The sequence below is a fragment of the Gadus morhua genome, chromosome 9 (genome assembly GCF_902167405.1).
Source record: "Gadus morhua chromosome 9, gadMor3.0, whole genome shotgun sequence".
Lineage (NCBI taxonomy): Eukaryota > Metazoa > Chordata > Actinopteri > Gadiformes > Gadidae > Gadus > Gadus morhua.
In genome coordinates this window covers 15,756,648-15,783,261 of record NC_044056.1, presented here as the reverse complement: position 1 = coordinate 15,783,261, position 26,614 = coordinate 15,756,648, and the positions used below count along the sequence as shown (strand labels likewise).

Genomic DNA, 26,614 nt, shown 5'->3' with positions numbered 1-26,614 from the left:
TTAAAGTTCAAATAAAGGGATATTCAGACAGCCTTGTATGCAACATGAGTCAACTGTATTATAATGCTGACAATGCTAGATTTACATACATAGAAAGGATCTTTCATTCATTAGAATCAGGCAAATGTTCAGTGTGTTGAGGTTCACTTTGTTCAAGTTTGTATGGGAATAGCATTGCTCAAGGACACCTCAGCAGGCCATAAGGTTAGATACATTGGGCCTTAAGCCCAGAGATCAAAGATTCTCTCTCCCGCCTTTGCTCGCTCTCTCTTGCCCTCGCTCTCTCTCCCCATGCTGTTCTGCTTTGTCCTTGCAAGCAGTCTGAGCCGTTGCCAAGGAGCCTTCCACGGCCAGGCTAGCGTGATTTGAGCAGAGGTCACCATAGGGGATGTCTGGCATGTTTCTGTTGTCTCCTTGGCTATTATGGTGTCTCTTCAGAGCACAGCGGTCTTTTTCTCTAATCCCATGTGGGCGCTATTTCAGTCACATGATTCCGTCCAACAAAATAACAGTTCTGTTAAAAATGTCTCTAGTGGGCATCAGCTATGGTTGTTTCTGAAGGCCTGTAAAGGTTGCTCAAACCACAGAGAGAGAAACCAACATGCAACCGCTGTAGAAACTATAGGCTGATCATCTGTTGGCCATGTGTGTTCTTGATTGACGATAAGCTCAGTGAACATGATTGTTTCAATCAGTCTTGTCTTATAAGGAATGCTGGAATGAAATCCTTATTTTCAATAAATGATGGTGGGTAGAGTTGGTCTAAGAAGTCTTCATTTTGTATTTGTTTAGAGAGATGAAATTCTTCAAAATGATTTCTTCCTTCTTCAGCCAAAACAAATTCTTTAAAGCCAAAGAAATGTTCTTTTGGATCACACAGTAATTTATAAACCACAAAGCCGTTTAGACTAGCACTGTTTTTGTCATTTTATCAGCCATATCGTTATTGAATTAACATCTTCATGTCAAATAATAAATAGCATTAAATTCAATCTCACGCTCAGACTATAGACCTAGCTTTGGCTCAACTGTTTTGAACAATCTCGCGGATCAATGATCCCTTGTCAGTATATTGACCGCTTGAACTCTCTCCTTCTCCGTCTTCCAGAGGAAGAACATCCACCTGCTGCTGAACGTGTTCCTGCTGGCCGCCTGGGGGGCCGTGCTGCTGGTCTGCCGCCTCTACTGGATGGGCAACAAACCCCCCAACTTCTCCAACTCTGACAACCCGGCGGCGGACTCCCCCTCGCTCCTCACCAGGACCCTCACCTTCTTCTACCTTCCTTCTGTCAACGTTTGGCTCCTCCTCTGCCCGGACACCCTCAGCTTCGATTGGTCCATGGACGCCCTGCCTTTGATCAGAAGCGTAGCCGATTGGAGGAACCTTCAGACGCTGGCCTTCTATTCGGGATTGCTCGCGCTGGCCTGGTTCGGCCTGCGAACGCGACCCCAGAAGGCCAAGGGCAAGGAAACCAACGGCAAAGCGCAGTGTACTTCCAACGGCCGCAATGGACACAGCAATAGCAACGGACACGGCTACCACTGCGGGGACCAGGAGCAGGCCAATCACCAGCACCCAGAGGCGCCCCACGCGAGCAGCGCCCAGAACGGCACCCGAACGCCTCACCACGCCGGCACCCTGCTCCCCACTACTGAAAACGTTGTGGTGCTCTCGCTGGGCCTGATGGCTGTCCCCTTCCTGCCCGCCACCAACCTCTTCTTCTACGTGGGCTTTGTGGTGGCGGAGAGAGTGCTGTACATCCCCAGCATGGGCTTCTGCCTGCTGGTGGCAGTGGGGATGAGGTCCCTATACGTGCGTGTGCCTCGACGGGGCTACAGGACAGTGTTGCTGGGCTGCAGCGCGGCCCTCGTCCTGATGTTTGGGGTCCGAACCATGTTGAGGAACCGGGACTGGCGCAACGAAGAGATGCTCTACAAGTCAGGGATTTACGTCAATCCTGCTAAAGGTGGGACCTTTTTATTGTGGTTTGTTAAGCACACACACACACACACACACACACACACACACACACACACACACACACACACACACACACACACACACACACACACACACACACACACACACACAACCACACACACACACAACCACACACACACAACCACACACTATCAGGTGTTGATACTCACTCACTCATTTGTTAACACACCGGCTACAAAAACAAGTGTGTCTGAGAAGTGTGCCAAACAGCATTCCACACTTGTGGACCAAGTGTGGAATGCAATTAAGCGTGGATTCTGTTGAAGCCTATTTTCGCCATTGCTAATTATGGTTAAAGCTGTTTTTAATCCTCCACCTTACATCCTCTCATTAACCTATTGCCAATTATAATAATTAGTTGAATATTGGAGTACTACTTGAGAGTTCTCCACACACACGTCTTCTCCATTTAATCCAATATTAATCCGACATCTGATATAGCGCCCCTCCGCCTGCCAATCCTCTTGGACTGAACCCAACACTACTAAACTGTGCAGGAGGGCATGGATCCCGGACCCTAGCTAGCAGCCTGTTGAGTAATGGTAGGAAGTGATGTGGAGGAGATGCGCTAGTCAGCGAGGCGGTCGGGACTCGCTGCCTAAAGTAAAGCAGACGGGAGGTGTGGAGGCAGGACAGCTGTTTGTTCTGGCCGGTCCTCGTCATACAAGCGCTGCAACACAGCGACTGCATGCTGCTCTAATGTGCATTCTGTGGGACTCGGGTGAACCATGTCCTCGAAACCTGTATCCCGTCGCTGGCACGACGCGAGCCAAAAGGAACTGTTTGACGGTGGAAGGGAGAACAAAAAACAACCACAGCTCGATCATTTTTCTCATTTACATGTACTCGCCTGACCGACTCACGCGCTACCGCACGCTGGAAGTGGTGTTAGCAGCTGTGCGTTGCATTACGATTTCCTTATACAAGACTGCGTGTATATGTATTCAATATCAATATTTATCCTGTAGATGAATAGTCCTCTGGTGTGTGAGCTCATTCAGCCATCTGAGGTCCTGTCAGCAGCCGTCTGAGCGCCAGATGTCCCAGCGTCTGCAGGATCAACATTTGTCTTGGTCGCGTCTCCGTAGCAGTGAGCGATGAAGGCAGGGAGACAGCCTGGCTCATTCTTTAGAGTGATGGAGAGCAGTCCTAACGGTATCTTCATCCCCTGTTAACATACCTGTTGTGTCCTGCGGCAGCATGGGGGAACCTGGGCAACGTGCTGAAGAACCAGGGCAAGATGGAGGAGGCCGAGCAGGCCTACCGCAACGCCCTCTATTACCGGAGGAACATGGCCGACATGCTGTACAACCTGTGAGTTAGCTCTGCCGCCTTTTATGTTTGCATACCTGTATGTTAATCGAATATGTCATATTCATATTTCACTTTCACCTTGTCCGTCATTTTGACTTTGGTTCATCCCTTTTTCTGTAAACATTTAACAACATCTTCGATCCCATGGGATAACATTTCTAAAAATCAATAGTTTTCTGTCACGTTTGTTCACACACGCACACATGCCAGTTTCCGGATACTTAGAGGTGTGCGTAATGATTTGACCATACCTCCCCTTTCAACACCGTCGTCAGCCTCTGATCCGGGGCCCCAGAGGAAATGCTGTCTTGTGTCCTCCAGCAGGGCCTCCCTGACAGTGTGTAGACTGTTAGTTCTACATCGTTGTTCGTCAGCCATAGGGGAACCTTAGATCCAGTCACGGCCAACAGACGCTCCAACCGGCATTAATCAACTCCCTTTAACATTGAATTCCTTTGTAATAACAATGTATTTGTGTTACTTGAGAAGCCCCTGCTAACTCCTCCCTCTCCTCGCCTCCTCAGAGGTCTGCTGCTGCAGGAGAACAGCAAGCCCTCGGAGGCGCTCCACTACTATAAGCTGGCCATCGGGAGCCGGCCAACTCTGGCTTGTAAGTAATAACCTTTTATTTTCAGTTCATGGGCAATCTAGAGCTCTTTGCGCTGTGTCCGGACACCAGTGAATGACCTGGGGTTATGAACCAGTAAATGGGTTCTGAACCCCTGAATGGTTTGTGACCCAGTGAAGGGGTTCTGAACCAGTGAATGTGACCTTGGTTTCTGAACCAGTGAATGGATTCTGAGCCAGTCAATGACCTGGGGTTATGAACCAGTCAATGACCTGGGGTTATGAACCAGTAAATGACCTGGGGTTCTGAACCAGTAAATGACCTGGGGTTTTGAACCAGTAATTGACCTGGGGTTTTGAACCAGTCAATGACCTGGGGTTCTGAACCAGTCAATGACCTGGGGTTCTGAACCAGTCAATGACCTGGGGTTATGAACCAGTGGATGTGACCTGGGGTTCTGAACCAGGGGATGTGACCTGGGGTTATGAACCAGGGGATGTGACCTGGGGTTATGAACCAGTGAATGTGACCTGGGGTTCTGAACCAGGGGATGTGACCTGGGGTTATGAACCAGGGGATGTGACCTGGGGTTATGAACCAGTGGATGTGACCTGGGCTTCTCAACCAGGGGATGTGACCTAGGCTTCTAAACCAGGGGATGTGACCTGGGGTTTGAGTGACAGCATCCTCATAATTGAGCTAAAGATACAGCAGCTCGTGGACCAAACAGCTGATTGAACCCATCGTGTTTCAAGCACTACATATTTTATAATGTTCATTATTCCAGGTTTTATTTTTTTTCTGACGATTTCCACTAAAACAAAAGACAATTTCACGTTCATTTTGTCCTATTTCTCCTATTTCCTATTGGCTGGGACCAACTCAGCCAGCCAGGGTCACACTGGGTCTTAAACGCAATCTCTTTTCCTGATTAGTATAAATTGGTCCTATTCCTCACTGATCACGCTGTTAATGAGCTCCCGTTGTTACCGACGTTTGCCAAGGAAGGATGAACACAGAGTCTTTAAGGTTCCTTCCTTGCTTCCCCAGATTGATGTTGCGCCAAATCGAAATCCCGGGAACACTATAACAATTGCCTTTGCCGTTCAATCATCCAATCTGTCTGGGCTGATAACAAGGTTAATTAATTAGCCTTAATAGCAGGGACAGGAAAGGCAGAATGGCATTGTGACTGTAGAAAACATATTTGATCCTTTGAAGGCTGGGCCATTACTCGCTGCCTAATGACATTTATTTGAGGGGGTGGTTATCTGGGCTGCAGCCTTTCTGCTCTGGGTTTTTAAAAGTTAAACAAAGGTTTTGGGTGAGTGAGAGGCGTTTAGGAGTGTTGATAGTAAGATTCTTGTTAACAAAGAGAGATATGGCCTGGCCAACATTTTGTTATGGTTACAGTACGTTATTTTATTGATAACGGTATTAAAATAACTATCATTTAGCAATGACTAAATATATATTGATAGATTTCAATTAATCTGTACCCTACCGTTCAAAAGTTTGGGGTCACTCAGAAATGTCCTTATTTTTTAAAGAAAGTACAGTCTTTTTTCAATGAAGGTAACTTAAGATGAGTAAATTAATCAGAAATACAGTCTAGACATTGTTAATTTGGTAAATGTCAATTCTAGCTGGAAACTGCACATTTTTAATGGAATATCTACATGTGTACAGAGGCCAATTCTAGCAACCATCACTCCTGTTTTCTAATGGTACATTGTTTAGCTAATCGTGTTAAAAGGCTAATTGAAGATTAGAGAACGCTTGCGCGATTATTTGAGCACAGCTGAAAGCTGTTGAATAAAAGTGAGTTTTCTGGGAAAACATGAAATTGTCTTGGGGAGACCACCCTTTTGAATGGTAGTGTATTTTCGGCTTAATTTAAGCGGCGAGCTACTTTAAATGTTACTCATTGCGTCTTCAATTTTATTATGTGGTATTCAGATTCAATGAATGGTATTATGGTGCCATTTGTTTACAATTGTTCATAACCATTATAATATCAACATCAAAAAGGACAATTTTTCTATACAAGTACCCCTGAAAGCCTTCAAGTACCGCTAAGGGTTATTTTACCCCCATCTGACAAACGCTGCTCTAAGGGATACGTATAAGACTGAAAGTAAATCACACAAATAGTCCTCGGCGACTTGTAGTACTTGAAGTTGAGGAGGTATTACACAAGAAACTAACATCCCAAAGAGAAGCTGCACTAGATGAGACAGCCTTTGAAAACCAGGGCTTCAACGTTCTCCCGCCCCCGCATTGGCTGGCACGGAGCCTTCCTGTGCCAAACTGGGGATAAGCCGATCGATCCAGCAAAAGTCAATGTATTCCAACAGCCAGTCGGTCAACTCCACCGAGGCTAATTACTCAGCAGTCACTTATTTATAATTTTATGGTGCATTTCATTGTAGAGCCCTGGGCTGTAACAATAACACTATATATAACACCCCCAAGAGTATTACAGAGGTCAGGGAACACAAGGAAACAAAGGGTGGATTCACATTTTTCTGCAGAAGTATTTTTCCTAACGCTGGCACCCCTTCTGTCTCTCCTGGGTCCACAGCGGCCTACTTGAACACGGGCATCGTCCAGATGAACCAGGGCCGGCTGGAAGAGGCCAAGCGCACCTTCCTGACCTGCGCCGACATCCCCGACGAGAACCTCAAAGACCCCCACGCGCACAAGAGCTCCGTCACCAGCTGCCTGTACAACCTGGGCAAGCTGCTGCACGAGACGGGACACCAGGAGGTAGGGGCGCATCAGTACACCCGCACACGGTGCTCCATCAGGGGGAGGCAAAGCCAGGGGGAGGCAGGACCAGGGGGAGGCAGGACCAGGGGGAGGCAGGACCAGGGGGAGGCAGGAACAGGGGGAGGCAGGACCAGGACCAGGGGGAGGCAGGACCAGGACCAGGGGGAGGCCGTCTCAATATGTGTTAAAGTGTGCTCGAAGGCAACAAGTCCACCAAAAATCCCCAGGGACCAACCTCCGTTCTTTTGCCCTTCTTTTGTCCTCCCTCTCTCAAACACATACACCCACACGTACTTGCTTTGTGGCTTCGGTCCTTTGACGCCGATGAGTGAATTTGCGCTCCACCCCCGCTCACCCCTAGTGCCCAGAGCTGGGGTGCTCTTCCTGTTTGTGTCCCCTTCTCCCCGGCTCCTCACCCTTCCTTGTAAGCATGAAACGCGGTTCCAAGAGGCGCCACAGAAGCTTTGTGCTCCAGAGTCAATACGTGACAACACTCTGGTCGTCTTAATGTTTCTCTAACAGGCGTGACGCCAAGGATAGAAGCTTGTTTCTCTGTTGACCACCCTCCCGGCGACCCCCAATTCCACGCTGCGTTTTCACAGCAACCGAGTCCACGGGGCAGGGGGTGGGTGGAGGACTCGAGTTAACCCCAACTCCAGCCTTCCTTTCTGGCTTTAACGCTCCCCCTTTCCTTTGTTTGATCCATGTAGGAGGCCCTCTCTGTGTACAAGGAAGCAGTGCAGAAGATGCCGAGACAATTTGCACCTCAGAGCCTGTACAACATGATGGGTAAGTGTAGTGTGTGTGGATGCATCCATGGTAAAGGGACCTGTTTGGTCTTGCGGTAGAGGGAAACGTGGCTTGTGGCATGTTCAGATGAAATGAGGGCTTACTGTGTACAGCTCGCCTTCGGTCAAAGAACAATGCATCTCAATCTGTTTGGGGCCTTTCCAAAAAAATAAGCCTTGTGCCTGAACTATTGGTTTTTAGTTCTCGCTAAGGTATAAAAATATGAAAGAAATATGTGGAAATATCATTGAACCATTTCCCCTGTTTTAAAGGATGTGACCATCTCACTGAAAGACTGTTCAACAGCTTTATCTGCTCCAAAAAAACGTATTGTTTGCATTTCAATTCTGGGGAAACAGCTGTAGCTTAGAATTGCCATCTGGGATTTCTAAATAATAATAATATCCATTTCAAATGACACCAACTCATTTCCCTCCCTGATGCTTATCTCCCTGAAAGATACGGCCTCCCCAGTCTCCACAACAGTCTCAGATGTCTTGCTCTGCATCTTATTATAGCATCCCTCCCCCTTCTCTCCCTCCTGCTCCCTCTAAATATGTGCATTCTTACCCCGGTGTAATCCGTATCCCGGCATTCCACCGGACTCAGTGTGTTTGTGCATTGGCCAAATGCATACTGACAGAGGTGCTGAGATTACGTCAAAACGTTGACTGAGAGTCCGCTCACCGTAATGGGGCGTGATTGGCCGGACAGGAAAAGAGGCTGCAGGTCCTTGCCTCCGCCGGCCCGGTGTGTGTTTCTGCACAAAGGCTTGGTTTCACATTTGGCACACCTGCTCGTATCCGTTACCGGAGCCACACACACTGCTTGCCGGGGCTCGGAGCAGCGGCGCCTTTCATCAGCACAGGACCGGGTGGCGGTTGGCTGGCGCTGGTGGCCGGCTCCACCCCCCCACACCCATCCCCCCCCCCCCCCCCCCCCGCTGGTCCCGCTCCAACACTCTGGTGGCTCGGGGAATGTTCCTCCTAGCGAGGTGGTTTACGTCTCCTTTAGGCTCAGGGTAACTGCTTATTGCACATGTTTTCGCTAATCTCAGACAGGGCACCGCCTGAAACGCAGCCAGCCTATAAGGCCGTGAGTCAACCAATCAGCTAAAGCAAGCAGTTTGTACAGTAATCAGTAGTGTTGCGTTTTGGTTCGTTTTGCCGTACCCAAATACGGTGAATCATGTATGCAAAACTTTGTTTATCTGCTTTTGGAGATACCCTGCGGTCTAAGCCAAATTGCTAACAGATATCAATATACCAGTGGAACAAATGTGGCCAAGCAATCTGCTGCCACATTGGAACTTCAAAGCTGATGAATAAGATTAAAGTAATTGTAAAGTTTTATAAAAGAAAGAAAATGAGTCAGTTTATTGCTTTTGGATGGTTTTTGGTTTATGGATTTTATGTGAATTTATCTAAAGCACGAGCTAAACTGATAAATTACATAATGAAAAAACTTTCCTTAAAAGAAACAATACCTTGCATAATTTGCATTAGCATTTATATGCAGCAGCATGGAGTCTTGAACGATATAATGTCGTTTTTGATCTTAAATTGACACTGACACTGACACTATTCATATTTATTACAATTTATATTCTTTCTTCAGCTCATTACGAAAGTTGCTGAGTTTCCAAGACTCCAGCCCACCTGCGTTTTATCCTAAATTCCTATCAGTTGAAATATAAGTTTGTATCCCCCGAGAATTAGAGTCTCAAATCCCCTAGATAAGATAGCTTAGCCCCTTTCCTCGGACAAAGTGCAGTATCTGGGTGAGGACTGCAATAAAAGCCCTGTTACAAGTCAAAGAGCAAGGGGGGGGACGCCTGTCACATCCCCCCAGCGCCTCTCCTTTCACTTTATTACAGTTTGGATATTGTTTTGGCTGTGTTGTACCCTATTACCAACCACCGAGTCAAAGTAATACCAAGCCCTGCAATAACACCCGTGTAAAGGGTGGGATCTGCAGAGGTCAGTGTTTGCACAGGTGTCAGCCGACAGCGGTATCTGAGCTGGCCGCGGAGGAGGAGGGGGTATCAGATGTTGTCTGACAGATTACAGAGCACATTGATGCTCTTGTCATTAGGGTGTGTGTAATAACATCGGACAAGACAAATGGGCACATCTGTTCGGAAATCAGGGCTGCTCGCAAGCGGCGGGACAATCACAGACCGCGAACAAAACGGCCCACGATATCTACATACTTGGCGCTTGCCCTTGTTTTTTTCATGTATAAATGATATAGGTTATATAAATTGATTGAAAAAAATAATCACTAATCACTTACTTACCTTACACTGTGGCAACGTGTTTGGTTGAACTCAAGATGTGGTAAAGATTGTTACTTATGGTTATGTTACTCCTGAAACAGCATTTTAACGGGTTTAATAATTTTGTTTCAGGCCCAAACGGCTTGAACCTAGGGCCTCTCAGCTTGACCTCACCTTTATTGGATTCCTAGGTAGAACAATAGGGCGATGTGTGAGATCTTAACCTCTGACCCCTGACCCCTGACCTGACCCTTCCTCCCTCTCAGGAGAGGCCTACATGAGGCTGAACAAGCTGGAGGAGGCGGGGCACTGGTACCGGGAGTCCCTTAGAGCCAAGCCCGATCACATTCCCGCCCACCTGACCTACGGGAAACTCCTGGCTCTGAAGGTAAGCCTGTCTCTTGGTTAAGAACTTCATCTACAGCCAAGCTGTTCATCTGCTTGGTTCAAATACCTTCACCCTTCACACAGTTGTCCCCCAACTGGAACCCCTTGATTTTTACTCTTGTCACAACCAGCTTTTTCTAAGAAGCTGTCACCTAATCTTTCCTTTCTAGCAATTTCTTCCCCACTAATTCTGACTAACTACCTTATCATTAAGACGCAACCTATGTCATGCAAAGGGCGATCATGTGAGCAGAGAGGACTGTCTTTGACTTGGATACAGACAGAGAGGCGACATGTGCAATGCCTCTGACATTTAGTCAGAGCATCTTGTCTCGTTCAACGGAGATGACATTCTGCCAGTGTTATATGAATGACCCGCACTTTAATGAGAAAAGAAAGGGGCTTTATGTGTGTGTGTGTGTGTGTGTGTGTGTGTGTGTGTGTGTGTGTGTGTGTGTTGGTGGGGGGGGGGGTCTAGTGTGAGGCTCTGGGAGAAGGGGAGGGCTCTGTGTGGCGGACTGAAGGCCAGTTCAGGCCGTCGGGTGAACTCAGGTAAACAGAGGCAGAGAGGGTGGTCCTTAGGGAGGCCAAAGGGCTGGCAAGGGGGTTTCTTCTCATTTTTCAGACACTCCTTCATGCCAGACTCTGCTCTACCTGATTGATATTTGGTAGAGAGCCAGGATTGTGTTCTAGAGCCCCATTGAGTGTCTAAAGTTTGTTTCTTGTCTTGTTTTGTCATTGCCTTCTTACACGCACATCTTCTGATGCATTCGATAGCATACCCTTTGAACAACTGGTTTCAGGATAAAGTGTTCTAGATTGCAATGCCAGGCTGAACCATGCACACCCCCAAAAAATAGCAATTCCTTAATGGAGAGGGTTCACTTGCACTCGTCCTAATGAACCACGAAGAGGAAATTAGTCACTAGAGAATGTCTTATTGATTTTCAGCTGAGAGTTTGGACCTGCAAGGGTGAATCCATCCTTGTCTTTTATGATAGTTGTAATGGCTTCTGTGACCTTTCGAGCGTAAATAAAATTAAGTTAATAAGTAAATTGATCAGTCTTATAGCACTTTATCCTTGAGTGAAAACTAAAGAAGTGCCATGAAACTGTGACAGAACCGTTTTGTAGAGAAGAACTCTCCATTTTACTCTTTATTAAAATGTCAAATTTCGCTAGTGGAGTTAACTCGTATCTATGACAGCTTTCTTACAGCATAAGTGAATCCCTGTTACAGCTTGAATTTGAACACTGAATAAATCAAAAGGTTTTTTAAGAGTTAATAATTCATTTTAGTTCTAGGAAGGCAGGGGGCCGCCGCGTTAGCTCCATCGTCTCGACCCGAGAAGACTCTGTGATACGTCTGTAGGTTTTGCATACGTTGAGTATGATGGTTATAATGAGGAATGTGTTATATGACACATACAGCGAATCCTAACCCGTTCTCTCTTCACGATCATAGAAGAAATACTAACCCTTAAAACCCACCACACTTGGTTCCCTTGCACTTTAATACGTGACCAGAACCAGAGCAGGAAGTTGACGTATCTTGACGGGCTCTGTCAGCTGATCACCACACTCTAACCCCACCACCAACCGCTACCCACTAGTCCAACCCCCGTTAGCGTAGAGGAAGCCCTCATGCGACCTGAGGTTCTAGGGTCACAGTCCAGTGGGAGAGATTCAGTTGGATGTTTTGGAAAAGAGCAGAGGTGAGGCCAAAGCAGGCTTAGAACCCAAAGCCCAGGTATGGGTATGGATGAGCTAAGGAGATGACAGAATGAAGAAGGATGAGGTATGGGGAAGAAGAGGCGGGTGGAGGTGAGCCAGCAGAAGAACTAAGCCAGCTAGATGTTTAGAGGTGGACCATAGAGATCAGACCAGGAAATGAGAGTGATTACCATCGGTTCCACTCTCTGGCCTCGTGTGCAGCAGCAGAAGCGGCAGACACCCCAGGGTGCCAGGATATATAGGAGTGTCTCTACACTGAAGCCTCTGGGAATGGGCACAGGAACACTGGTGTCTGAGGGAGTTGGATTCATAATGATATCATTTCCTCAGTTAATCCAATGCAGGTTCTGTTTGGGACAACCTTAGTGACTGCACAAGTAGAGCTGTGTATGTTTCGTGTCGTATGTCACATAATTAGGTACCAATCATACACTCAGTATGTTTAGGTCTATGGTAGTGTATTTGATTGGTGAGTATCATTAGTTTGAAACCTTAACCGAAAATGTTCTTCTTTAGGCAAATAGAAAATAATTATCTGTTGAGGAGGCTGGCCATGCCTTCAATGTATAGCTGATGAACATGAACAACTCCCCATTTTAGGAGATAAAAGATTTCGCAGACCTTCTCTCAATGTAATACACTTTACTACCATTGAATTTCCTCATATGTTTCATAAGGCAAGACACATATCCACATACAACTGTGAGTCATCTCATTGTTTGAACACTGAAGGCCAATGTTATTCTAAACCAGCTGCACCTCGAGTCTGCACTTAGCTCTCTCTGTGAAGGGTGAATGCAAAGTAAATATATTATGAACCATGATGGCCACTTGGACACCGTTGGCTGTGTAAAAGATAAACTTGGCGTGGTCTTGATTTTTGTCTGCATCAAAACTTTGAACACTCAAATACGCTTTAAGCCTTGGCTCATAATGCACTGGATATGTATCTGTCTTTATACAGTGTCACATACAAGCCAGCTCTCTCCGTTCTTCCACAATGGATCTGGATTTTGCTTTGGTTGTTTCGCAAGCTTTTAACGTCATGCATTACAAAAAATACATTTTGAAATCTTCTTTGTAGTCTTACAATATGTAATTCTCTGTTCCTTTGTGGATCAAGTGCATTTCTTTTCCTGCTTCTCTCATTGCTATTCTCACTCTAACCTCCCCTTTCATCATTGGTCTCTGTGAATGAACAGGACTCTGTGTTAATTGCACAGGTCACACCAGCTACACAGTAGAGATAACGTATGTAATGGATTGTGACCTACACCCTGCCCAGCAAGGCCTGCCAAGCATGACATCTTGTACATTGGCTGGATAACAGATGTTTCAAATGTTTTTAATTAAAAAATGAAATGAAATGTAAATGCCATTCCTGTGGCTCAGACAGGCTCATTAGCTACACCAGGTAGGATTTGAGGATTTGTAGATATTTTCATTGAAACACAGTCTTTGAATCCACCCTAACAACATAATAAATCTGTCTATTTCACTCTCCCTCTCTCTTTCCCATTCTCTGCCTCTATTTCTCTCTCAGGGACAAAAAGCAGAAGCAGAGAAGTATTTTCTGAAGGCCATTCAGCTCGATCCAACAAAGGGCAATTGTTACATGCATTATGGTAAGTGTTCATTAGTGGACGTCAACTTCCATTGATTTTCTTATAAATATATCACATGCTGCGTTCCACCATTCCCCATTATCTTCCATTGTCTACTCCTGAAAGAAGAAGAGAATTAAAATGTGTCCAAAAGCTACCTGATTGCCGTTTCCAGTTCCTATGGTCGGGACCATGATCATAAGCACAAAGACCCATAAGTGCTGCGACACATATATACTCCTTTGCCATCTTTTCTTTCTTCATTTTGGAATGGCATAGAAGTGAGCATAGTGAGCTCCCGGTAGAAGGTAGAGATATTTACACCAAAGTCATGGCGGGCGACCCAGTTCCCTCCTCCTGTCTCCCTGGTGACAGGTGCAGGTGTAATTAGTGGCATGCCAACGGTGTGTGCTCAGGATTCAAGTGGACTTGTCTTTCCCTTTTACACTTTTCTTCAAAATCAGCCCTTTCCTCTCACCTTTTTTTATCTTTACAAAATGGTTAGTGTGAATATGCTCCAATGTCAGCAGTACTTTTTGCGGTGGCGTATAGTTTACTCTTGGTCTTGGGCTTTTGGTCCAATACGCTTGCTCTTTGTTTCATGTAAACATACATGTTGGCTGACCTTGAAGGCAAAATGTCACCCAGTCCCCCTGCCCTGATATGTTTTGGCGTTTCCTTAAAAGCGTTGCCGTTTCATGATGAATAATTAAATGCCGTTGATAGTGTTTCGCCCTGCATTTGGAACTGAGCAAATCTCTTGGTAAGAGTACCCTGAACCCCATGATGGTTTATAAGGTACCGTTGTAAAATTATTTCTAAAGAATGAGAAAATGTAATGCTAATAATAACATAATAAAGTCATTTATTGAATGTTGTTAATATTGTGAAGTACTAACTCAATTAAACCATTTGTCTTTGATGCAGTACATCTACAGATACACGATATGTAAAAGTGGTTTACTGGTCATGTTTTCTAATTTGATACGCATGTTTCTCCCGCCAAGTGCCAGACTCCCGCACTACATTTAGTAGGGAAGGTCGGCTGGTTTCCTCTCAGTTTAGTGGGGCTGAACACAGTCCAAAGGGTATTGAATCACCCTTTTTTAAAGAATGTATTTTCTTGACTGCCTGTTATCTTGATTCAGAATTCCACAATAGCCCCAGGATTTGACTTTTCTCCCAAGCACACAATCTCGGTAAACCGCAATACTCCGTTTGGGAATATTCCCTGAACACAACAAGCACACACACGCACGTATCACCATCATGTATTTAAACACATGAGTCTGAGAGATGGCCAAGGAGTGATAGCTTGCTGCGGCTAATATCTAGTGTTTCATCACATGATCGCCGGGAGCTGACAGGGCTGGCTCGTTTTAGCCCCGGCCCAAGGCGACACCAGACGGCCATGTTTCCTCACTCTAGCACGATGCTCACCCCCCCTCTCTCTCTCCGCCCGTCAGGTCAGTTTCTGTTGGAGGAGTCGCGTCCGTTGGAGGCTGCAGACATGGCGGAGAGGGCGGCCCAGCTGGACAGCGGCGAGTTTGACGTGGTGTTCAGCGCAGCCCACATGTTCCGGTGAGTCTCAGAGATGGATGGTGGAGGAACTTGAGGTTCCAAAGATTGCATGCTTTTCTGTAACGAGTGGCGGGTGAGTTTTAAATTAAGGTCTGATTTTAATTCTGGTCTGAATCCTTGGGTCCCATGAGGAGATGGGTGGGCACCTTGTTCCTAAACAAAGCTCTGTGTATTGAGAACCGGAGGGAGCGAGGGCGCTGTCTCCAGCGTTTATCCGGGAGCTTACAGTGTTCGCTGGCCTGTGTGATTTAGTTGGCTCTACCTTGTAATCCTATCGTCTCGCCGCAGTGCCAGCAGAACAGCTTCTGATTCTCTATATTCTCCTCATTTGCCTCCTTCTCCCTTTTTCCTCACGCGCTCTACCCCTCTCCTCCCTCGGCTCTCTCTCTGTCTCTCTGGCTCTCCTCGCCTCGCTCTCTGCTGTTTCTGGCTTGTGGCTGGCGTTCTGCGTCCAAATCAGCGCAGAGTTCAGTTGACAAGTCGAAATGAGAGTTCTCCTGGAATGCACATGCTGCTGTATTTCTCCACGAGAGCCACGGACGGAGAATGGTAAATAGCACCATGTGCCAGTGTACAGTATGCTGCGGCACGTACCGAAGCACTTCCATGCCAACAATATTATTATCCAATGCTATTTTTCCAGTCGACAGTTTGCCATTTCCTGACTTTAAAATAAAACTCAAGGTTTTTCGGCATTGGAATCACCGCCGTCTGCCGAGGGGAAGTGATTACCGCTGAGTCCATTAATGCGTGTCTTGAATTGTTGAAGTCCTCCACTGGCATGGTACCTTCTGCTGCTCTACTGCACCGATGAGTGCACGCTCTCCACCACAGAAGATCGTCTAGCCAGCTGCCTCTTTCCTCGCCTACTTCCAGGCTGGAGTAATCCACCTGCAACCCTTCTCGCGGTGGAGGGTCTCTTCCAGGGTCCAGACCCCTGGCACATAACGGGAGGCCCAGGCAGACCTGCCGTCCCCGTCCCCCCCCCCACCTCGTTGGCAGGGGGCTTCCGCTCGACAGCCTCAGCTCTCAGGTTCTTCATGTGTTTGTCTTGGAAGCACATGCTAAAAGGAAGGTGGGGGGGGGGGGTAGGGAAATAATTGGATAAAAAGCGGCTGTCAGAGGAGTATAAGTATCCCCTTGCTGTATTCCTTTTTATTGCCTTCTGAAAACGCTCAGTGTACGACTTTAAAAGCAGGCCTGCTCTTAAGGGCAAAGGTAAGCCATGGAGGACCTGCTTAGCGCTAAGCTCTGCGTGGACTGGGTCGGCTGGGTCTCTCCTCTAATGGACCACGTCTGGACGTCAGGGAGGCGCTGCGGCTACGCTACACTGTCCTCACAACGTGTACTACATATAACATTTTTTATTATAAATATTTATTTGTAAATATTTGTTACTATATAACACATGCAAGCAGTTCAAGCAGGTCACCTTTTATCATTATCCACATGAAGTTCCCTCCCGTTGTCGGGTTAGTCAACTCGTCTAGTGGGAGACGTTCTGCCTATGAGTTTCATATCAAATACATGGTGCATTCACAATCTTAGGGTTTATTTCTTTTCTCCTCTTGATGATCCCAGCCGTGGCGTACTCCCAGTGCTTCACATGGTTCTTGAGCGTCAATTCATGAATCATCAGTCCCAAAGTTGCACCTGTGTTGTGATTTGTACAACACATGTCTCCTCCAATGGAGGACAAAACGTGATCAACGTGACATATTATCCCAGCCCAATGGAAGAGCACCACTGCTGGATTTGATTTCCATCTGGGATGAGTTCTCCGTCATTCCTGGTTGTTCCTTGGGTTGTCGCCGTTACCACTGCTTTGAACCCAAGCAGTGGTTCCTGTTGTTGGCTTCCTTGTGTCCATTCAGCCCACCAGGACCATCCGTTGATACTAGTTTGGCTAGCGTCTCTACTCCTTGAGGTAATGGTATGGAAATCAGATGACGTCTATCGCTGTATCACATGTTTTGTTTGAACTGACATTTCACACAATAACAATAATGACAGTATTTGTATGTTCTGATTGACCTGCAACAAGCACATATTAGAGTAGGACTTTTGGATTTCACTTCACCCTTATCGGTTTGGTATGTTTCGGTAGCGGGTCATATCTCTTGAATAGACCAACATGAAGCCAGGATGGGTTCATGTTGGTCCTCCAATGCTTTCCTCGCATGTGGAGCTTACATGGCCCATTTGTTCTGGGACCGCAAACAACATTATCAAGTAAAATGTCTTTGGAGTAAGTGGTTCTGCGTGTCAGTTTATGAGTCAGTCCTGGCTTCATGTTGAACTATTTTATTTTATCACAAGGTAAACATCCCAACACGAACCCAAAGCATATCGGAATACATTGTGACTAAATAACGGCATCTCTTCACGGTTCTTCTTCTGGTGACTCATAACATGATTGAAACAAATATAACTCAGAAGAATGGTTGGGTTATAAGCCAAGCACTGCATGTCCCCGATGTTGAAAAATGGTGTGTTTGGCCGCGTAGTTCAAACCATATGGACGGAGAGCCTGTAATAGGGCAGGACAACCTCAACGAGAGCGTGGCTCCAGCGGTCTGCAGCCTTTCATCATGGCAGCTAATGGGCTCCACTGCCACTCACTGCTCACTCTCCTTGGCTTTGTCAAAGTTAAACTGTTTGCAATGGGACAATTGTTTCCATCAGTGAGATGATTGAAGCTCAGGGTCATAAAGGTGTGTTTGGAGCCCGGCCTACCAGAGAGCTTTTTTCTATGAATGCAAACACTTTATGGCCCAATGGTATGGTGGCAGGGGAACCAGAACAGAACCAGTATAGAGGCAGTGGAACCAGCACAGAACCAGTATAGAGGCAGGGGAACCAGAACCAGTATGGAGGCTGGAGAACCAGAACAGAACGAGGTATATTGGCAGGGGAACCGGCACAGAACCTGTATAGAGGCAGGGGAACCAGAACAGAACCTGTATAGAGGCAGGGGAACCAGAACAGAACCAGTATAGAGGCAGGGGAACCAGAACAGAACCAGTATAGAGGCAGGGGAACCGGCACAAAACCATTATAGAGGCAGGGAACCGGCACAGAACCAGTATAGAGGCAGTGGAACCAGCACAGAACCAGTATAGAGGCAGTGGAACCAGCAAAGAACCAGTATAAAGGCAGTGAAACCAGCACAGAACCAGTATAGAGGTAGGGGAACCAGAACAGAACCAGTATAGAGGCAGGGGAACCAGAACAGAACCAGTATAGAGGCTGGAGAACCAGAACAGAACGAGGTATATAGGCAGGGGAACCAGCACAGAACCAGTATAGAGGAAGTGGGGTCCCAGCATGAGGTTCATAATGGCACACATTCCTTGGTTTAATGTCCTTAGGCACTGAATATTTTAGGTCTCCATGGGACCCGTATGGGCAAGCCATCTGTTGGAGAGGAGAAATCTGCCAATATGGGTTAGACATCATGGTCTCCTATGTGTGTCAGTGGCATCGAGGTCAGCTTGTTTCCTCTCATGTCGTGACATCACAGGATCACCAGCTCTCAACAGACTCTCCCCACAGGTAGGTCCACTGCTTTAATGAACAAGCCAACCATTGAATCATGTGAAGCATTACTTTCAGGATAATGAAGGCACAGGGGCGGTTGATTGATGGGGTCATCCTTGGCCCTCGGTTCCCTTCCCTCCTGTCATTTCCCGGTGAACTTTGGAGAACCGGTGACCCCGCCACAGCTCGGGCCCCGTCCCGCGGTGGGGCTTAAGATGACTGACGGCTCCCGTGTCCTCTCTGTCCGCAGGCAGGCCAGTCTGAACCAAGCAGCCGAGAAGTACTACGGCCGGGCGGCCAACCTGAGACCCAACGTAAGTACCGCTACTACGGGCTAACCACCCCAAAGGTTACCAGAAGGGCCTTTCTGCTGGACACCACTACTACAGGCTGATCAACCTCCCTGTTACCAGAAGGGCCTTTCTGCTGGGCACCACTACTACAGGCTGAACAACCTCCCTGTTACCAGAAGGGCCTTTCTGCTGGGCACCACTACTACAGGCTGAACAACCTCCCTGTTACCAGAAGGGCCTTTCTGATGGCTACTGCCACAAGCTAACTAACCACCCTGGTACCACAAGGGCCTTTCTGATGGACAGCGCCACACAGGCTACAACCGCCTGGGTGGTGCTCCCCTGTCAAATTATTCCTATTTTATTATTATTACACAGACACGCACGCACGCACACACACACACACACACACACACACACACACACACACACACACACACACACACACACACACACACACACACACACACACACACACACACACACACACACACACACACACACGCCAGTGTTTGGGGGCAGCGGGCCCGGGCCAGAATCATGCGGGCCGATGTTTTCATGACCCCCGTCGGTTTGTTTGTGCAGCGTCCATCTGCAGCTTCAAAGGAGAGGCCAGGGCCAGGCGGAGAGCGGGGCGGTTTGAACTAATGATGATAGCGCCATGTCAGGTTGACCAGAGTGAGAAGGATCGGGCTACTTCTTGTCTGTGATGCTTACTTGAAGGGGGAGTTAACTTTGAGATTTAGGCAGATGGATTATATGTTGGCAGATGTTTGCCGGCTTGTTATTTGGGCTTGATTTAGAAGACGTCCCGTCACGATGTCATGTTTGAGGACTACCCTGTATGGTTGGTTTGAGAGGCGGCTACATGGCGAGACCCTGTAGACGTATGATGGAACTTAGTTGAAGGAGAATACAATGCATTATGTTTCCAGAGACTTAATCACAATAATTTGATCACGGCGTAGATACTGCATGTGATTCTGTTTCAGTGCTGTACTCTTTGTGTTGTTATAAATTTAAGTTAATTAGAGATTTGAAAGAATGAAATCACCCCTCTTCTCTTGGAACTCAATTAAATGGATAGAGGAATATAAAGCCTTTAGTAGTGCAAGTGAGAGTTTAGTGAGTTGTGTGCACGGTAGCATCATCATTTCCATGGCCCTGGTGTACGCCTCTTCCAGCATCAACTCAAAATTAGTTTCCCCCCCTTGTTCCCTGTTTCAGATGGATTTTACAGAAGGATCCAACTGATACATTCAGCTTAATTTTCTGGAACAACTTGTGATATTTGTATTGGAAGTATTGTTTAAAAATCCACTGGACTCTGCATTGATCTGCAAAATCCCATGGATTTGAGTTTTCTTAGAAAGGACCTCCTCCCACTGCACATGACAATTAGTCTGACGTTTGGACCTGTATAAGGAATGTTAATGAAGGATATATATAATGCACTACAAACACTGTCACTCAGTAAGCCTGCACTGTTATTTCGGACGACTCCCTTGCTATCCTTATTGCTTACAGCTGAGGCGAGTGGTGAGTGAGGATGAGCATCAATCTAAATATGCCATGACTCTGTTCTCCGACTTGACAAGCTGTAGGCTCTTTCATCATTAACCACTTCGTGCTTTGTTGCAACTTGACTCTCCACTCTCTGATTTGAAGTTAAAAAGGCTCATGTCCTCATTTTGATTAGAAGGAAACAACTCAGTCGGGAATCTTGATTTAGAGTTCATACTTATCTCACATTTTCAGAACTCTTTACATGAAGACCGCAGGCTGCTGAAAATCAACCTGTGTTAGATTTCCCAGTTGTCTTGCCACAAGGGATACGATGCCAAGTAATTGTCTGTCTCCACTCATATGAATGTTGGAGGTTCTTTCGTTTCAATGAAAGCCCCCAAATAAGCTCCACTAAATGTGTCCAACCAAAGCCATTATGAACTGCAATCCATTTGTAGCATCCAGCCCCATGATATTTATCATTTAGTGTTGGTGGGTTTGTTACGTTTTCTTCTGTGTAACGCTTCACAAATCACAATCATGCTGTCAGGGGGATTCCCTGTGCCCCGTTCTGTGTAATGAACCCCCTTTCATTAGTTTCATGTTGTACCTAACAGACTGTTGTTGCAGTTAACATTATTTTTTTTTTTTCTCAATTATAGAGAATCTTAACTTGGTTCATTAGATCTAAAAAGTTGTACAATAGTGTTTCGGAAATGTCAAACCTGGCTGGTAGAGATGCTGAGCACATTAAGGAGGTATTGGCCATTCTTACCTGTCTTTTGCAGATTGGTTCTCCACATTTGTATCCATGTTGAGAGACAATGAGGGACCCCTCTTGGGGACATGGTGATTATTCCACTCACTGTTTGATTTATGGATCGATGTAGTCCAGCCTTTGAGAGAAGGGAGGATATATTTGAACATAATGTTCCCATTGAAATCCTCATTGCCATCACTCATGTACCCTCGACACTGGGGAAAACTAAAGATGACGAGTGGCCTGGCTGAGAAAGTGAAGAACCGCTGTAGGGCGAAGGTCAAAATGTATGAAGATTAAGCAGGGTCTTGAAACTGATTTCATTTGGTGTGTTTTTCGACCTTTGGAAACTCAAACCGACCTCAGAATCTCTCCTGTACTTAAGTTTTTCTTAATGTTTGGTTAAAAATGGTTTTAAAAATAGGTTTAACAGGTGAAGGATTGTGCTTTGTCGCCTCCCCATAATTGGGAAACACGATGGTGTTTGTTGCATTAAGCCTCATCTTCATTGCAGCACTTTTTTTCTTCAGATAGTTCTTATAAACATACTTTCTAAGCTCTTGTATTTATATATGTATACATGTATTTATAAAATAAAATAAATCCCCTCTGTTTGCTCTCGGGAAGACATTAATGCTTTTGATTACATCGAGAAACAAATGAGGGCTTGCAGTGTTTCCTAATTGTACGGACACTTTAATCATGGCCATGGCACGTGACAGTGATAAACGAGGAAATAATTGTGAACAGAAAGTCACGAGGCTGTCCAAAATGGACATCATTAACCATTTATTGAGATGAATTACATCTACCGCCTCTCTCGGCATATAGAACAAGATTACACATCCAATAACAAAGAAGGGAGGTCTGCTCAGTAATAGCGGGCTAATGAGGCAGAATTAGCCATCCTTCTCCCCGCTCTCTGCTCCTCAAATGGAGATCAGATGCGGGCTTTGTCCTGCCGTCTGATGACTGCGTGGCGGCGGACGCTAGCGTGTCCCGGTGGGTCTCCGGCGTGGACCACTCACCTCTGGACGTTGTGTTTGCGTAATAGCGCCAGCAGGAAAAGCCATTCATCTGCACCACTTCAAAGGGGGGGGGGGGGGGGGGGGGGGGGCTGCGGTGGCTGCCCTGACAGCGGTGGGTGCAGACAGGACGTGGAGCAGCGCAGCCCCCCCGACCTCAGACCTCTGTACCCGCACGGCCCGTGATCCAACCAGCAGAGCCCGACTCTCACGGTCACAGCCTGCTGTCTCGCTCCAGTGAATCAGGAAATGCTTCCATAAAGCGATTACTTTTGTACAATATAGAGCAGTAAAAAGCACTTCATTGTATCAGTTATTATATTAGGTTTAACATTTTGACTGCCTCAGTCATGTGGTTATAGTCCCAATGTAATGAAACTGGGACCTCCGGCTAGAAGGTCCCGGTCCACAAAGTGATGTACCAAGCTTTCTAGCTTGCACAACTACATCAAGCATCATCCTTTCCAAACTACAATTTTACTATATTTAATGACCATTTAGTGCCAGCTCTCTGGCATCTTGCTAAGTGATATGCAATCGTTGTGGTAAATCCCTGAATGAATACTGAATGGTGATTATGTTGATAGTCTTAATAGAGCCATCCACACACGCAGACTCTTTCAACATTATTCATCTCATCAAACACCGCTCAAGGCATTTCAGCCTCCGGCTTTTTCCACATGAATTTCTCATTAAATTCCTCTTTCATATATATTTTTGGATGTTTTCTTTTTTACAGCAGGGCAACATCCCTGTGGAAGTTCATTTGCAATTTAGATCGGATAAAATCATTTATCAAACTAAATGTTTGTTAAAGTGTAAATAACTGCTAAGGAGAAAAAACAGAGATAAAAATCAAACAAAAATCCCAGGGCTGTGTTGCAACACTGTCGAAAAACCCGTCGTCCTCACTCAAATAAGGGAGAGCAGCTGATGGGGAAAAAAGACCAGCAAAAATACCACTAACCAAGTTTAGCCGGAAGCTAGTTCAGTCTTTGAACAGACTTTCCCCCATTTCTATTCCCCCAAACTCTCCTCATTGTAGTACAACATAACAGAGATGTTCGCGGCGGCGGCGTTGAGGTGTTTATCCCTGTGTGTGTTTGTGTTCCAGTACCCCGCGGCCCTGATGAACCTGGGGGCCATCCTCCACCTCAACGGGAAGCTCCAGGAGGCGGAGGCCAACTACCTCCGCGCGCTGCAGCTCAAACCCGACGACACCATCACCCAGTCCAACCTGCGCAAGCTGTGGAACATCATGGAGAAGCAGGGCCTGCGCACCGCGGGGCCTTGAGCGGCCCCGGCGTCCCGCCGCCTCCGCCGCCCACCCAGTCCATCTGGTGTGGGCGCTACCGAGGGAGGGGGGGGGAGGGGGGCAACGCACCCTCTCCCCCCTCTGCCTCTCTGGCTCTGCCGTGCAGAACGATGGAAGCAGAGAGTACACAGGAGGATGTTTGTTTCAGATGAGCCGTGACCGGGCCCCGGTGCCATGACTTCCAAATGATGAAGCGTCTCTGGGCGCTGGGCCCCTCTGGGGCGCTGTAGCAGTGGGGGTCTCTGCGACGGTACTCCACGGCTGCACCGCGGGCAATTCAGGACAACGTTCCTCGGAGAACACGACCGTGGTTATTTTTTTAATTCAGTTTTGTCTTTTTTTTTTTTTATTGTTCTTTGTTTTGTTGTTGAGCTTTTTGTGTTGTTTTCATTTTACTAGAGCACTTAAACTTGAAGTCAGGCCGTAGGCGAGTCCTTCAAGGGTTTAAGGGTTGTTCCACAAGGGTTATCAATATGTTTCGGAGGATTTACCAGGACGCCCTGGAGAGATGAGATTACACAAACATAAAGTATTAGACTTCAGGATATGACAGATGGTCATTGTTTGAAGCAAGGAATTATTTCAATCATGTGTGTAGCACACTGAAAAACATGAATAAATAAGGGAAGAATCTGTTTTTAAAAATTGAAGTTGACAACTTTTGTAAAATGAAAGAGATTAATCTATAAGAGTGTACTAAAATCAGATTGGATGATAGAGAAGGAAATGGAAACGCTTTCATCTCAGCTTTGTGATGCCTTATCATAATCCAAGGTGCAAATCTGCTGCACAGCAGCATGCTGCATTGCTAACACACAAGCTCCTTACTGCAATGGCTTTAGCATAAGACAGCAGCGTACCGCCACACTAACAAACAAGCTCCCTATTGCTGCGCTGTATGACAGCAGCTTGCCGCCACGCTAATACACTAGCTCGCCTCGGCCACCAATCAACCCTGACAGTTGCCGGCGGTTACGGGCTCAGAAATGTGGCGTTAGTCATGAGCTCACAGCCTCTCCTTAATCGCTTGGTGGATGAAAGTGGAAGACATGGCGAGCAGCTTTGGGCAGGTCAGAGCTGACAGAGCTGCTGCTCATTATGAAGTCGTTCTAACCAAAAAGAGAAAAGCCGCTCTAACCACTGCACTCCTTAATGTCTGGGAATCGCTCGGGGAGCGCTTGTTTCCGTTGGGTCATTTTTGACTTGTAAGTGTTTTGTATAAATGAAGCCTAATATATTATGTACAGTATAGAGAACAGATCAAATCCATTCTGCAATCAAGTAGTCGGACATGTAATAAGAAGCCATGGAACACTCTTAAGGTTTTAGGATGAAGATGAACACTGTTTTTCTCTTATCACTCTTGAACCGAACCCTTTTTTTTCCTAAAAGCTCCCGTTTTATTTGATCTTAAAAGCTCCTATTTTATTTGTCTTAAAACCTCCTAATTTGTATATATTCTGTGTTTAAAGTAACTCCATTACAGAGCACCTTCCTAGATGTACGGTTATCTATTTGTGAGAGTGAAGAACATTCTCTTATCTAATATTATTGCCCCCCCCACCTCCCCAAAAAAGATCTGTCAAATTCTGTCTATGTGGTTTATTTAATTATTACTTGTTGTTGCCTTGGCAACAAAAACCAGCTGGCACTGTGTTTCGGACACTTATATATGTTGAACAAAGATGAATGGGATAGCTAATACACCTCACTATTGTGGTCATGTGTGGTAATATACAACTATGAGTCTGAAGAAAGGGCATAAATGTAATATTCCTTATTAATCAAATCCTAATCGAAAGCCTAGGGTTTGTCTATTTGTATCTTCCATGAATCTTGCCTAATGGGAGGGGCACGCTGTCGGCTTATCATCGTAGCCGTGTTCTTGGATGAGTCAGGGCTGAACTCCCTCTGGCTGTGTCCTCCCATCCTGTCAGTCCGTCTACGTCCCAGGCTTGTCAGAAGACCCTCTCCACATCCAGCATCGGGAGTCTTGTTTGAGACGATGGTGTAGACGGATTGTTGTGGTTATTAGACGGTTGCAATGTTGTTATTCTTGCTGTCTCGTTTGAATTCGGTGATCTCCATAGTGTTTTGTGTTGGGTAAAATACTCCCTGTGCTTTAGTTGAACCTCCTCACTCACTCACACACGCACCCACCGTGGTGTTCACTTCTCTGTGTGTAGAGTGTCAACGGGGAGACACCGTCGTGGCTGGGGTGAAGATGGAACTAGGCTGGTTCACTCTGTGCTCTGCTCAGGGATCTCAAGTGCTAGGCTATCGCAGAAACTTGCTCACAGAGACTTTACTAAATTAAAGATTTATTTTTTGAAAGTTGTTGTATTTGTATAAATTATCAAGATTTGTAGCCTTTCCTTCTTGTAATATAAAAGAGACGATGCAATTGTGTCAGAATAGACTTTTCCCAATGTTGCTTTTTTCACAATAAAAGTATTGTGTTGTGCTTTTAATTTTGTTCCATGGCGCTTTCCTTCCCGGAGGTCTACTCCGCCTTCTCTTACATCAGCATTTCACTTACAGTAGATCCATTCAGCACCATGAAAAATAGTGAATTCCCTCTCCTCAGAGGACAGAATAATACGGACAAAGCTTTGTACTCTTCAATGCCTTCCTGAGTAATATTGTCTTTGCATTCACTTGGGATGTTAGATTAAATGGACCAGTATGGCAGGCTCGGGAACAGACTTCAACGCTGCATTTAAGTCGTCTGAAAATTTGCTAAAACATGTCATAAAATCAGCTCAAATGAATCTGCTCCACTTTCATGTTTGGGTAGCAGGGAGGACGTGTAAACAGTGCCATATGGACGTGGGCAGCACAGGCGTTCCACATCTGGATGCTGCTTCAGCCACCTCCCCCCACTCAGCTGACAGGCACAGACCCTCCCTGGGAGTCTCGGACCCAGAGGGGTCCGTGTTCAAGCTTCACTCTAAGGGTCTGTAAGGTCATGTGACCTTACCTAGTCCTGATTGGACTCTCAACTCCGTTCTGTGAGGCGTTAAACGTGCCACATATACGTTTTCAAAATACAAAAGTCTCGCCTTGGTACTAATGGCGTGATCAGGTTTCTAAGATAAATAGTGAATGTATATTTGTAACACTAACATATTATGAATGTGTACTAT

General features: G+C 46.3%; 1 protein-coding gene across 5 annotated transcripts in view; it reads left to right on the top strand.

Moving 5' to 3' along the window:
• Positions 1–25,939, top strand: part of tmtc2b (transmembrane O-mannosyltransferase targeting cadherins 2b) — a 70,478-nt gene extending 44,539 nt beyond the window's left edge. For 3 of the 5 annotated variants that reach the window (XM_030365170.1, XM_030365173.1, XM_030365174.1), the window contains exons 3-12: positions 1,109–1,967; positions 3,202–3,316; positions 3,841–3,926; positions 6,469–6,653; positions 7,367–7,445; positions 9,990–10,111; positions 13,388–13,469; positions 14,915–15,029; positions 18,820–18,883; positions 23,268–25,939. In XM_030365170.1, coding sequence (XP_030221030.1) covers positions 1,109–1,967; positions 3,202–3,316; positions 3,841–3,926; positions 6,469–6,653; positions 7,367–7,445; positions 9,990–10,111; positions 13,388–13,469; positions 14,915–15,029; positions 18,820–18,883; positions 23,268–23,447 — 1,887 coding nt within the window. In that variant the 3' untranslated portion in view covers positions 23,448–25,939. Of the gene's footprint in view, positions 1–1,108; positions 1,968–3,201; positions 3,317–3,840; positions 3,927–6,468; positions 6,654–7,366; positions 7,446–9,989; positions 10,112–13,387; positions 13,470–14,914; positions 15,030–18,819; positions 18,884–18,926; positions 22,226–23,267 lie in introns of those variants that run through there. The other 2 variants (XM_030365172.1, XM_030365171.1) reach the window with 2 other exon arrangements.
• The last annotated feature ends 675 nt before the right edge of the window (positions 25,940–26,614 follow it).